Source organism: Oncorhynchus mykiss, chromosome 12 (assembly GCF_013265735.2).
Source record: "Oncorhynchus mykiss isolate Arlee chromosome 12, USDA_OmykA_1.1, whole genome shotgun sequence".
NCBI classification, from domain to species: Eukaryota; Metazoa; Chordata; class Actinopteri; order Salmoniformes; family Salmonidae; genus Oncorhynchus; species Oncorhynchus mykiss.
The window spans coordinates 21,684,257-21,697,579 of record NC_048576.1 but is presented as its reverse complement, the minus strand read 5'-3'; the positions used below and the strand labels follow the sequence as shown (position 1 = coordinate 21,697,579).

The window sequence follows — 13,323 nt, the reverse complement described above, 5'->3', positions numbered from 1 at the left end:
AGTTAAGAGTTAAGGCCCTTGATTACCACAGTTCTCAAATCTTGGACCTGGCCAAGGTGAAGAAAGCACTTACCTCCCAATACAAGAGTACAGGGGCAGAATGCACATCGCCATGCTTTTCTTCCTGCCAATCCGATCGATCACAAACAACGTCACAAAAACTCCTGCAGAGACAGAATAAAAAATGAACAGATATGGCCGTACAGATACAGAATGTCCCACTCATTTTGTACATTTAGGTACTTTTTCGAATTGGTCCCCCGTGGGAATCAAACCCACAACCCTGGCATTGCAAGCGTCGTGCTCTACTCATTGAGAAACAGTCAACATATCAGCAAAACACAAGCTTCCATTCTATTGAATTACTTTTAGGAGGTGGTCCACGGTAGATTTTTGTAGTCGTCTAACGTCAAGTAGTTGCATTCCAGGTTGCATTTTGGCTCAATCTTGGCAGCTTGTGTGATGACTGGATGTACAAAACATTTACATTAAGTCAAAGGTACTAGAAGAGCAACTAGAAGAGCGTGCTTTTGCAAGACTGTTTTACATGTTTGATTGTTAGGGCGGTGTAGGAGTTTCTGCTTATGACTATCAAAAGGGAAGTTTCAACATTTTAAAGAGTAGCATGCAGACCATCTATCACTCACCACTACATGCATCTCCTGCCTGGAATAGCTCAGTGGTCATGAGGGCCAGGCCATAGTAGGAGAAGGCATTGGCAAACCTGAGGCAGAAACCATACAAACACAGAGATCATACGAAGGGCCCAACTGGTTTTCAATTTCAGAACTGTGAGGAGAGGATGTACTGGTTGAATCGAGATGGTGAGCTAATGAGATACCAGAATAATGAGAGCAAAATGGACTTACCATATAAACCACAGGAGAATAGCTATTCTGCGATAATGAGGAGTTAAGAGATCTTGGATCCTACCACGATCGTCCTGCCTCGCAAATATGGAAAATGCACACACCCAAGCAAGTGTTGTGAATACACAAACGCAGTTATAAACTAAGCAAGATGATCTCAGATTAACACTTCCAACATGAATGCACACACACACCACACCAATCATACAGTCTCACCTGTTTATTAGCAATAAGTTCACCATGGGGCATGGTTTTCCTGTTGTCAGCAACGATGCGCCTTAACGATTTCATAGCAATTTCCCGAAAGCACATGGAAGCGGGCACTCTTGGGCAGCCACAGTATCACACACAGACATGAATACAGACATTTACACATGCATATACTGAAACACACTTCATCCACTACCTATGTGTTCAGTAACATGCACCTCAGTGATGCATTTCAACCATTTGGTTTCGGAACCATAGATACGGCAGGTCTAGAGTGTAACAATACTTACAAAACAGAAGGTAACAAAGCTCAGCAGGGGTGCTGTAGACAGGCCAAGCAGCCAGGCCAGCCAATGGTAGGCATGATCCAGATGGCCAGAAGGACCTCGAACAGCGCCAAAGGCCCGGAATATCTTAATCAAGAAAAGTGTTGATTGTCTTACTATGAGATAAAACAATCGCAATCGTACAAATATGATAAAGGACATTGGGCAGGAAGTACCTCAATCAGCATAATGCAGGTGGTCCTTGACTTCATCATGAGGATCTCAGAATACAGCGTCACTCTGAAAGAAAAAGTCAATTAATGAATCTATAAATAGGACTTTTAACCCTGATGCAGAGCACAACTGTAGGGAATACAATTAGGACTGCATAGAACATTAGCTGTTATACTGGCAATGGGAGGCCTGGTATTGGTGAAAAAGAATCAGTTACATAAAACATTTTTTTACTACTTTAACAGTCAGCATTTTAATAACAAAAGGACGTATATTTTCTGGTTCAGAATAATTGAGTCTGGAACCAGTTCTATAACTGACACGGGACTATAAATACACTTGTTTTGTTCCTGGTTGGAGCGTTATTGTTGCTCTGCTATCATCACAGATTTAACTGTCCCAAGAGAGAATGTGGATGTGCTACAATAACAGTGTGTTATGTTAATTCAGCCTGATCACCTCCACTGCACATAACCACATAGGAAAGCTTGGGGTTCAACCCAGGAAAGCTCTGGGTTCAAGGCAGCAGAACTAACGCAGGTGAATTCATGTAGCAGGTTAGGAGAATTAGGTTAATGTTAGGGTTAGGGTTAGGCTTAGCTACAATGCTACAGTTTGTCAACAACAGTTACTGTTGTCCCCGGCGCGACCACTAGATGGAGCTGTTGTAAGCCTACCCCATCTAACCACATCGGTAGAAACGGAAACAAATCATCTGTGGCCACAAATCATCATTATCATAACCAACGGAGGCTGCTTTTTATTTATTTTTATTTAACCTTTATTTAACTAGACAAGTCAGTTAAGAACAAATTCTTATTTACAATGATGGCCTACACCGGCCAAACTCGGACGACGCCGGGCCAATTGTGCGCCGCCCTATGGGACTCCCAATCACGGCGGTTGTAATACAGCCTGGATTCGAACCAAGAGGTCTGTAGTGACACTTCTAGCACTGAGGTGCCAACGACACGTGTTGTTGAGTTGGTTAAATCTGCTGGGGCATCTTGTATCTCAAATTACAGTCAACCAATAGGAATAAAGCCTGCAGGGAAGGTGAGGGATGAGTTACATCTATTCTAAACAACTTTTTGGGAGAGGGAAGAACAAGAATGTAAAAGACAATTAACTTAAAACCATTGGCCTCATACTGCCTAATTGTACCATTGTCATTATTATGCATTATGTTTACATACAGATTATACACTGCTCAAAAAAATAAAGGGAACACTAAAATAACACATCCTAGATCTGAATGAATGAAATATTCTTATTAAATACTTTTTTCTTTACATAGTTGAATGTGCTGACAACAAAATCACACAAAAATGATCAATGGAAATCAAATTTATCAACCCATGGAGGTCTGGACTTGGAGTCACACTCAAAATTAAAGTGGAAAACCACACTACAGGCTGATCCAACTTTGATGTAATGTCCTTAAAACAAGTCAAGGCTCAGTAGTGTGTGTGGCCTCCACGTGCCTGTATGACCTCCCTACAACGCCTGGGCATGCTCCTGATGAGGTGGCGGATGGTCTCCTGAGGGATCTCCTCCCAGACCTGGACTAAAGCATCCGCCAACTCCTGGACAGTCTGTGGTGCAACGTGGCGTTGGTAGATGGAGCGAGACATGATGTCCCAGATGTGCTCAATTGGATTCAGGTCTGGGGAACGGGCAGGCCAGTCCATAGCATCAATGCCTTCCTCTTGCAGGAACTGCTGACACACTCCAGCCACATGAGGTCTAGCATTGTCTTGCATTAGGAGGAACCCAGGGCCAACGACACCAGCATATGGTCTCACAAGGGGTCTGAGGATCTCATCTTGGTACCTAATGGCAGTCAGGCTACCTCTGGCGAGCACATGGAGGGCTGTGCGGCACCCCAAAGAAATGCCACCCCACACCATGACTGACCCACCACCAAACCGGTCATGCTGGAGGATGTTGCAGGCAGCAGAACGTTCTCCACGGCGTCTCCAGACTGTCACGTGCTCAGTGTGAACCTGCTTTCATCTGTGAAGAGCACAAGGCGCCAGTGGCGAATTTGCCAATCTTGGTGTTCTCTGGCAAATGCCAAATGTCCTGCACGGTGTTGGGCTGTAAGCACAACCCCCACCTGTGGACATCGGGCCCTCATACCACCCTCATGGAGTCTGTTTCTGACCGTTTGAGCAGACACATGCACATTTGTGGCCTGCTGGAGGTCATTTTGCAGGGCTCTGACAGTGCTCCTCCTGCTCCTCCTTGCACAAAGGCGGAGTTAGCAGTCCTGCTGCTGGGTTGTTGCCCTCCTACGGCCTCCTCCATGTCTCCTGATGTACTGGCCTGTCTCCTGGTAGTGCCTCCATGCTCTGGACACTATGCTGACAGACACAGCAAACCTTCTTGCCACAGCTCGCATTGATGTGCCATCCTGGATGAGCTGCACTACCTGAGCCACTTGTGTGGGTTGTAGACTCCGTCTCATGCTACCACTAGAGTGAAAGCACCGCCAGCATTCAAAAGTGACCAAAACATCAGCCAGGAAGCATAGGAACTGAGAAGTGGTCTGTGGTCCCCACCTGCAGAACCACTCCTTTATTGGGTGTGTCTTGCTAATTGCCTATAATTTCCACCGGTTGTCTATTCCATTCACACAACAGCATGTGACATTTATTGTCAATCAGTGTTGCTTCCTAAGTGGACAGTTTGATTTCACAAAAGTGTGATTGATTTGGAGTTACATTGTGTTGTTTAAGTGTTCCCTTAACTTTTTTGAGCAGTGTATATTCAATGTGCGGGACAAATTTGAGGCTAGGATTACACCTTTTACAAATGGTACTTAGGATATGTACAGTACAGAGGAGGCTGGTGAGGGGAGGACGGCTCATAATAATGGCTGGAATGGAGTCAATGGAATTGAATGGTATCAAACATGGAAATGTGCTGGGTGTGTTTGATACTGTCCCAATTATTCCAATCCTTGCCAGCCTATTACTATGAGCCCGTCCTCTGATTTAAAGTGCCACCAGTCACCACTGGTACAGTACGGCTATGAATATAAACACATTGTTGTAATACCCTAGACTGACAGTAAACGGTGCTCGTGTCACACGTTTAATTCTAGTTCAGCAGCACGGTGTGCATTGTGTGAATAACACTGAAAAACCTGCAATAAATCTGGCATCTGAAAATATTTATTCTGAAAATGTTTACAGTTAGAGAAACACCTTGTAGGCACAGGAGTCTATTGTCAGTTTAAAACAGGTGAATCTGCTAAGGCTTTTAACATGTCTGTAATACCTTTACATAAATAATCTTAAGTTAAAAATGTTTAGTATTTCTAAAATACATTAACATGTTAAAGTCCTCTATATTACAATATACAATTATTGTTGTAAGGCATGGCTTTAAGAGTCATGTTAGACAGTTTACACAGAGCAAAGTAAATAAATACAAATGAACAAAACAGAAAACTCTGAGATAATGCCTGCCTAGCAGGACTTTAGTACTACAAAGAAACTATTGAGCTAAAATACCACAATCAAATCTGGTAACAAAAAAATGATTGTTTGCACAAGCTAGTAAAGACTTTTCCTCCACAAGAAATAGATGACAGATGAGTTTCCCCGACAATCTTTTACATATCTTCACAGAAGACAACCGTCACAACATTGACTCCAGCTCTTGTAAAAATAAAGTGGCATTGCATTTTACCTCTAAACCATTACACACACAAAAACACTGTATCCTCATCACTCTAAAAATCTGACAGGCCCAATCAAACACGTCTATGCTAGCTGATTTGGGTGCTTCTTAAGTGCTTTGGTGGAGAAACAGGAATCAGTAAAAAAAAAAAAATCTCTGATTGACATGAAAGAGGCAAGACATCCTGTCAGGTGGGAGAATGTTCAGGATTCTCATACAGTAGGTGTGGGGACATGCAGGTTCAACAGTAGTGGTCTGTCTTGGTGTACATCAGTGTTTAATACACTGTATATCAGTGTTTCACAGTCAGTCAGAGCAGGGCGGCCTCTGTGGTGGTGATGTACTAGAAGGGGACAGCAGGTGCCGGGTCCAGGGTGGTGTACAGCCCTGAAACCTGTAGGTCCACCAGGGGCTGTCCAGTGGTGTGGCCAGGCAGCTCAGAGTCAGACAGGCACAGAGGAGAGTGGTTAAACATACTCTCCAGGCTGAAGCCCTCCTCTCTCACCCCCTCCCATAGGCTCCCTGAGAGACAGAAACAAACTCATTATAACCCGTTAAAACAGATCATTAACCAAATCATCCTTGGATTAAAACAGTTATGTTCAAGACTATCTGTTTTGATAAAGGTGTTCAACAAATATGCCATTATTCATTTTAAACATACAGTAATATCCCTCCGATATTCATAATAACCCACCGGCAAACTCCATGATACTAGGGTCCAGAGCGTCCACATCTGCTGTGACGTCAGGGTGGAGGCTGTACAGACTGTGGCTGTTGGCTTGTCTGTAGGGCTGCTGCTGGATGAAGGGGGTGTGGGAGTAGTCTGGGACCGCGTGGAGGGGAGGGGTCCGGGCGGGAACAGGGGAGCTGGGGTCTCCTAGCATGGTGGGATTCTGGGCCTGGAGATGGAAGGGGAGGGATGTCTGCAGAAGCCCAGACAGAGGGGAACCACAGGGGCTAGAAGGGAGACACGTCATCCTGGGGTCACAAGGGTTCCTCCGACAGCCGTCCGGTCGGTCTGTGATCAGCCTGTCCAGCTCATCTGAGAGACATGAACATCAGCAGTAAACAATGAGCTTACACTGAGTGTACAAAACATTAGGAACACCTGCTCTTTACATGACATAGACTGACCAGCTGAATCCCGGTGAAAGATATGATCCCTTATTGATGTCACTTGTTAAATCCACTTCAATCAGTGTAGATGAAGGCGATGAGACAGGTTAAAGAAGGATTTTTAAGCCTTGAGACATTTGAGACAAATCTTGTGTATGTGTGACATTCAGAGGGTGAATGGGCTAAACAAAATATTTTAGTGCCTTTGAATGGGGAATGGTAGTAGGTGCCAGGTGCACAGGCGTGTGTCAAAAAGTGCAACGCAGCTGGGTTTTACACGCTCAGCAGTTTCCCGTGTGTATCAAGAATGGTCCACCACCCAAAGGACATCCAGCCAACTTGACAGAACTGTGGGAAGCACTGGAGTCAACATGGGCCAGCATCCCTGTGGGTTTCTTTTCACACCATGTAGAGTCCATGCCCCGTCGAATTGAGGCTGCTCTTAGGGAAAAAGGGGGTGCAACTCAATATTAGGAAGGTGTCATTAATGTTTTGTACACTCAGTGTACATAAGCATTATGTGCTGTTTTTTCATTAGAATGGCTAATTGCCACAATATGGCTAGTCTTTTCTCATCTGCTCTACCATCCTCACCTGGGTTGGCCATGCTGCGGCGGATGGCAGTCAGGTCCTTGCGTTTCCACTTCTGCATCTCTTCCTCCATCTTGTTGATCTTGGCTGGGTTGAGGGCCCACAGACAGCCCTTACGAGTGGAGGAGGAGCCTCCCTGCTTGTTCTCTTCCTTTTGAAAGCACTTGTTCAGAGACAGGTTGTGTCTCACAGAGTTCTTCCAGCCGTCAGGCGCCGTCTGTAAGGTAGACCATCAGTTAAACACATACTGATAAAAACATTGTTGCCGTTGTTCCCAAACTTCCATGAGCCCAGATAATCTCATGTGTGTAAAGAGGCATCTCCCTGCTCCTCACCTTGAAGTAAGGGAAGTGCTCCTTCATGAAGCCGTAGATCTCACTGACAGGGAGGCTGCCTGTCCGGCTGTTCTTCAGAGCCATAGCAATCAGGCAGCTGGCAAAAACAGTCAAATATCATCCATTTTAATTTTTGCTCAGTTCTAATTGTGTCTTCTTTTTTGATAGGTCCTTTACGAACTGTGTTAAAACTGTACCGATTAAATGTCATGTAAACTGACCAAGTTAATGTGTTAGTGTGTCCTACCTGTAGGAGTAGATAGGTTTGGGGAAGGAATTAGGTTCTTGTAGGAGATCCTGGTTGCTGATGCTCATGCCTGCTGCTTGCTGCTCATACAGGTTTTGGCTATGGTAGGAGGGGCTGTTATACAGGCTCCTGGGGGAATGCTGGGAAAAATGAAACCAATAAACTTATTAGGCCCTCCTTGCATTAATCACGAGTTATAGAGAGATACAGAGAAATACTATATGCATCACTCTGTCATAAACTCTTATGTTCATTAGAGTTCAGAAACATTTCTTAACATTTCTGTGGATGTTACCTGTTGGACAGCCTGAGCTGGGCTATAGGCCTGCTGGGGGGAGTGGTAGTAGTGGGCTGGGGAGGACTGGTATTCTGAGGCAGGCATACCACTTCCTGGGTACCCTCCTGTCATCTGAAAGATAAAGACTCATATGAAGGGAAGAACATGGATGATTAAAAATAACAAAGACAAACACAAATACAAAACAAAAAAAACGAAAGGTTTTGGAGTACTTACATTTCCATTTTGATTGTTGATGTAGTTCATTCCAATATGACTGTTCTGCATGTTGCTATGGCGAGGGACAATGGTGTCATGTCCTAGTGCTGTATTCATGTTTCTGTGCTGGTCTGAACCTGGGTGAAGCTCCAGTGGGTTGCTCTGGGGTTCTGTGTTGTTGAAGGCCAGTCTGCCTGTGGCCATCTGCTGCAGCCTGTGTACGTCCACGGTGGTGAGCCAGGATAGAGACTGCAGGTCCCCTGGCAGCTCCTCACTCTGCTGGGACAGCTCAGTGGTCAGCAGCCTGAGCGACAGACAAAGGAGCTGCTCAACATCTACTGTAAGGGACCTGAGTTACTGAAACTGAATTCATGGATTCCATGTTTCATCACAAAATTGTTTTGAATGTTAATTTTAGGACTGATGCCCAGCTGAGCATTCTACTCAATGCAGTGACAATAGGTGCTGATGAAGACTGTCTAAAGTGCATTACCATGTCTTGGAAGCACGATGGCATTAGAAAAGGAGTCAAGATTATTTAGTAGGACAAGCTTTTGTCATCTTTGCTACGTCACCAGATTGACTTTAGATGCAGTATAACTTTAATTAGCTATCTAAGATTGAGGGGAGAGCACCAACATTTGAGCTAGCTAATGTTACCATTGTTAGCTATTTCTGTCAAACCTTGCTAGCTCACGGCCAGCAACATTGCCATCTCTCTAAAGTAAACTTGATGACAACATAATGATGGCAATGTTGTTTTCTACTAATTATGTGTCTACTTTAGCAATGTCATTGTATTTCCAGTCCACTATAGTGTAATTTTGACGAAACATTCACTAGCCCCCGTTCAGAAAGACTGAGCATTAACCTTCCGTCGGACATCAATATGCTGCGGCATCGGTAGAATGTTGACACGGACGAGTGACGAAGGTGCAACCCATGAATAGCATGTCTAATCTGATTCAGTTTCTTTTTGGACAGAGTTTTACAAACTCTATTTGCACAACTGACCCTTTTATTTCAATGACTGTTACTTTCCAGTTCCAGATACTCAAAAAAATAATGCAATGTTACATCCGGTGGCCACATCTCCATTTAATAAATTAAATGTATTTATCAAGCGCTTTTTACATCAGCCGATGTCACAAAAAGCTGTACAGAAACCCAGCCTAAAACCCCAAACAGCAAGCAATGCAGATGTTGAAGCACAGTGGCTAGGAAAAACTCCCTAGAAAGGCAGGATCCCAAGAAGAAACCTAGAGAGGAACCAGGCTCTGAGGGGTGGCAAGTCCTCTTCTGGCTGTGCCGGGTGGAGATTATAACAGAACATGGCCAAGATGTTCAAACGATCATAGATGACGAGCAGAATCAAATAATAATAATCACAGTGGTTGTAGACGGTGCAACAGGTCAGCACCTCAGGAGTAAATATCAGTTGACTTTTCATAGCCGATCATTCAGAGTTAGAGACAGCAGGTGCGGTAGAGAGAGAGAGTCAAAAACAGCAGGGCTGGTGAACAGGTCAGGGTTCCATAGCCGCAGGCAGAACAGTTGAAACTGGAGCAGCAGCATGACCAGGTGGACTGGGCTGAATCACAAATACACAGGGGCACCCCCACAATATCCAAAGTGTGGAGTAGGGTCGGGTACACTGTGCACATTGTCTGCAACAGTTGGTCTGGCCATTGAATAATTATTAGTTATTCAAATGACAGTCCCCAGCCCTGTGGCACCTGGCTCTATTGTTTCCAGAGGGCTGTTCCCTACACTCCACCCCCAAGATGACCAGAGCCTGCATTAATCTGATTGAGTGACAGCTAATTGACAAGGGAGTTAAACGAGAACCATCTGCCTCTCTGTCAACACCAGACCCTCTGCACTACAGCCAACCGCTCTAGTGCAGGAGAGCCTGGAAAGCAGGCTTAATGCTGTTGACTCTTCTAAACAGACATTAAAATAACATGCATGCTCCTGCCTTTCTAAAGCATATTTCAGTCTGACCTTACATTTGGTTAGCTTAGATGACAATAGTTAGTATTTTACTGGCAATCTTCTTTCTCACAGTTACAAACATAGCATTTCAGCTCCACCCACACATTGTTATCAGTAGGCAGATTGGGTGAATTCATTTTGCATGGCTTGGTGCCCTGGGTGGGTGGAGTTTACACATTTTAGACCATTCCATTGGTCCTTAAATGAGATCTCCACCCACCTGGTGAACTTGGCAGTGCAAAAATGAACTGGCCCATTCTTATGTTTCGTCAGATGATAAAAACAAAGTGTTGCTTGGAGACCCTGTGTGGTCAATGTCATGCCCACAAACCAGAAAGGGAATGGTTAACTATAAGTTCTATAATGTAAAAACCCAGTCTATAAACTGTAGTAGTAATACAATTACAAGTTTGATTGTGGTTCATTTTACAGTCAGGTTTTAGCCAATGTCTTGAATTAACTCCATTGTAAGTAGACTGAAGAGCTGTTCTGGTTTTCAATCAATGAGTCATAGGCTATAAGATAAGAAACTAGTTAAGAAACATAAGAAATTAGCCTACAGTGAGAACATCACAATAAAGTTACATTACTGTGGGAACAGAGTATCCAGCATGAAAAATATTACTGTAGTTAATTCAATTACAATTTGGCTGAAAGAAATCTCCAAACTTGGTTGCTTCAAAGGTAACTTCACATAAAATCTGAAAAAACACAAACCTTTTTGAGGGAAACATCCATGTAACAGTGTCACAAAGAATACCCCTCAATTCAGATAAGCACAAAAAAATGATTCCTTCTGAAGTAAAAATCCCTTCTTCACTGTCAACAATGTCGCTAGGGGAACTCCAAATAAACACAATGAGAAGGCTATAGACAAGCAGGTCCAGTTCACTGAGCAATTATGTCGCTGAGGTAGCTAAGCTCTGATTGACGAGGAGAAAAGTTGTTCTTTACTCTCTTTACTCTCTCCGCTGTTGGAAGAAGTGTTCGACGTGTGAAAGATGTGTCCACCACCTTTGCTTACCAGTACAAATTAGACAGGCAGTCAAGCAAGTCCTCCCCCAAGGGTTTCTACAAGCAGTGTCCCCTTGTTATCTATTTTGAGGCCACCCCTCCCAAGTCCCCAGCACCAGACACCCAGGGATAGACCCCCCTCCCCTTGCCCCAACAGTGGGACAGAAAACAGAGCTGATGGGCTCTGACATATCTATTCAGACCTAAAATGATTCATTGTAATGCTTTTTTGTGTGTGCATATTTGTAGACACACGCACAGAGAGAGAGAGAGAGAGAGAGAGAGAGAGAGAGAGAGAGAGAGAGAGAGAAGGGCGGAGTGAGAGAGTGTGAAAGTTAAAGATATATATATATGAGAGAGAGAGAGACCCCTTGCAAACCATAACTTGAAGGTTTGCCTGCCAAGCTTTTCAGAGTTAATTCAGACCCGTGACAACCTGGTGAAGTATCATTATCTAGCTTTACATGACATCCTGTGATGAGGTGTGATGAATGATTAACGTTAACGTTACTTTCTGAATTTCTGAAAATCGCTGTCATGCTGGCGCGGTGGTATCATCTGGCGCGATGGTATCATCTCCTACAAAATAAATAGTCAGTTAGCTAACCTTAGTTGACAAACCTAGCACACTGCCAGCCAACAGCTAGGTAGCTAACCACAGTGACAATGCTAGCTTTACATTTACACAAGTAGCTACGTAGCTGTTTCAACTAACGTTAGTTTCCAGACCCATACCTGACTGTCTAACTAGCTAGCTACAGTAGCTCGTTTCAATCTAGCTCCCAATGCTAGTATGAGACATGTATTTACTTTGACAGCTAACTTAGCTAGCTAGATATCAGACACGTTATATGAAATGTAAAAACAACTATGTAAACAACCCCTTGCTAACCTGTTCTGAACGAATCAACGCTGAGTTTGAGTCCTTTCATTAACCTTCCAACCTGTTTTAAAACTCTCTCTTCTGTCACCGACTGCCTGTCCAGTGTGTCCACTCTGGCAAGGAGCTGTTCATCAGCACCACTGTCTGGTTCCAATTTTGATCCGGCGCGCTTGCCCGCGCGATTTGATGAGCTGCAGCGGGAAGGTGGTCGAGGAGGCGCGGAGAGGAGAGGCAGTAACGTCAGTTTCCAGGCTCAATGATAGCAGTGAAATAAACACCAGTGAAAGCAGACAACAACATAGACATGTGGGAATTATGGTCATTTTAAGGGAAGGGCGTTAAACAGTTTGTAGACTGCAAATTGACCGCAAAAAGCCCAAACAGATATCACGTTGGACTAAAACATAATACTTTCAAACATTGCTTACGTTTGTTTTTGATCACCTGTCTCTCTATTATGGATGGGATTGGGAATACTTGGGAACAGATTTCAATTGTAGCTGATTTCCTGGTGTGTTTATTTATTTTTTTTGCCGAGAAAATTTGGGGGGGGCAAATAAAACCACCCGCTAGCCAAATTCAGTTGGGGAACCCTGGCCTAGGCCCTCCTCTCGAATCCCCGTATTTGAATACTTTGTGCATTGTCAATTAATGGAATGCGCATTCTCCCCCTTCCAAACAACTCTTACAAGTACATCAGAACAAGCATTTCCCATAAATGAATAATGCCAACACACTCCAACACAGTTGTGCAATTTGCCCATCCCCTCCACCTGACAGAAGAACATGATTAGGCAACTGTATATTGTGTGGATTATTATCATTCTGATGTAGCCTATATGATAACCTTAAACTTACTTTCAATAGTTCCAGCCAGAGAAGTGTTAGAATGACAGTTTATGCCTTTTTACTACCCAGAGTATGATTATATGTATATCGCAATAATATTTTATCACATTGGGGATTTGTCTGTCTGCTAGGCATTCTGTCTAGTTCTCTCTGCAGAACATTACAGGCGAAAAAACAGAAGAAGAAAATTAGGACACCATGACAGCCAGTTTGCAAGGGCTGTTGCATTATGGGATGTCCATAAATCCAGGTGCTATAGGTAAGGATGTGTGTCCTAATGTAACATTTATGGAGCTGCTCTCGCCCTTGTATCAGGCTCCCACTTCTCAGCAAGCATCCCTTAACACACAGCTGAGCTGCCCTTCTCCTTCTCTGGTCTATCCAGATCTGATTCAGCTTCTATCGACCTGGACTGGACTGGTCAGAACAACCTGACCAGAAGAATGCTCACATTATATAAAACCATGTACAGTTGAAGTCGGAAGTTTACATACACCTTAGCCAAATACATTTAAACTTTTTCAC

The 13,323-nt window shown here is 43.9% G+C and overlaps 1 protein-coding gene across 5 annotated transcripts; it reads right to left on the bottom strand.

Moving 5' to 3' along the window:
• Positions 1–4,740: 4,740 nt before the first annotated feature.
• LOC110537185 (forkhead box protein N4) lies at positions 4,741–12,222 on the bottom strand. 5 transcript variants are annotated; one of them, XM_021623029.2, is made up of 9 exons: positions 11,959–12,222; positions 11,578–11,645; positions 8,076–8,361; positions 7,857–7,970; positions 7,562–7,701; positions 7,315–7,411; positions 6,983–7,196; positions 5,967–6,314; positions 4,741–5,791 (listed from the first exon to the last, which is right to left on the bottom strand). In XM_021623029.2, the coding sequence occupies exons 2-9, from the start codon at positions 11,640–11,642 to the stop codon at positions 5,613–5,615; spliced, it is 1,443 nt and encodes a 480-aa protein (XP_021478704.2). In that variant the 5' UTR covers positions 11,643–11,645; positions 11,959–12,222; the 3' UTR covers positions 4,741–5,612. The 5 variants fall into 5 exon arrangements, with proteins under 5 accessions (XP_021478704.2, XP_021478706.2, XP_021478705.2 ...); XM_021623031.2 differs by lacking the exon at positions 11,578–11,645 and having other exon boundaries at positions 11,959–12,219; XM_021623030.2 differs by lacking the exons at positions 11,578–11,645; positions 11,959–12,222 and adding an exon at positions 10,770–11,352.
• Positions 12,223–13,323: the final 1,101 nt, after the last annotated feature.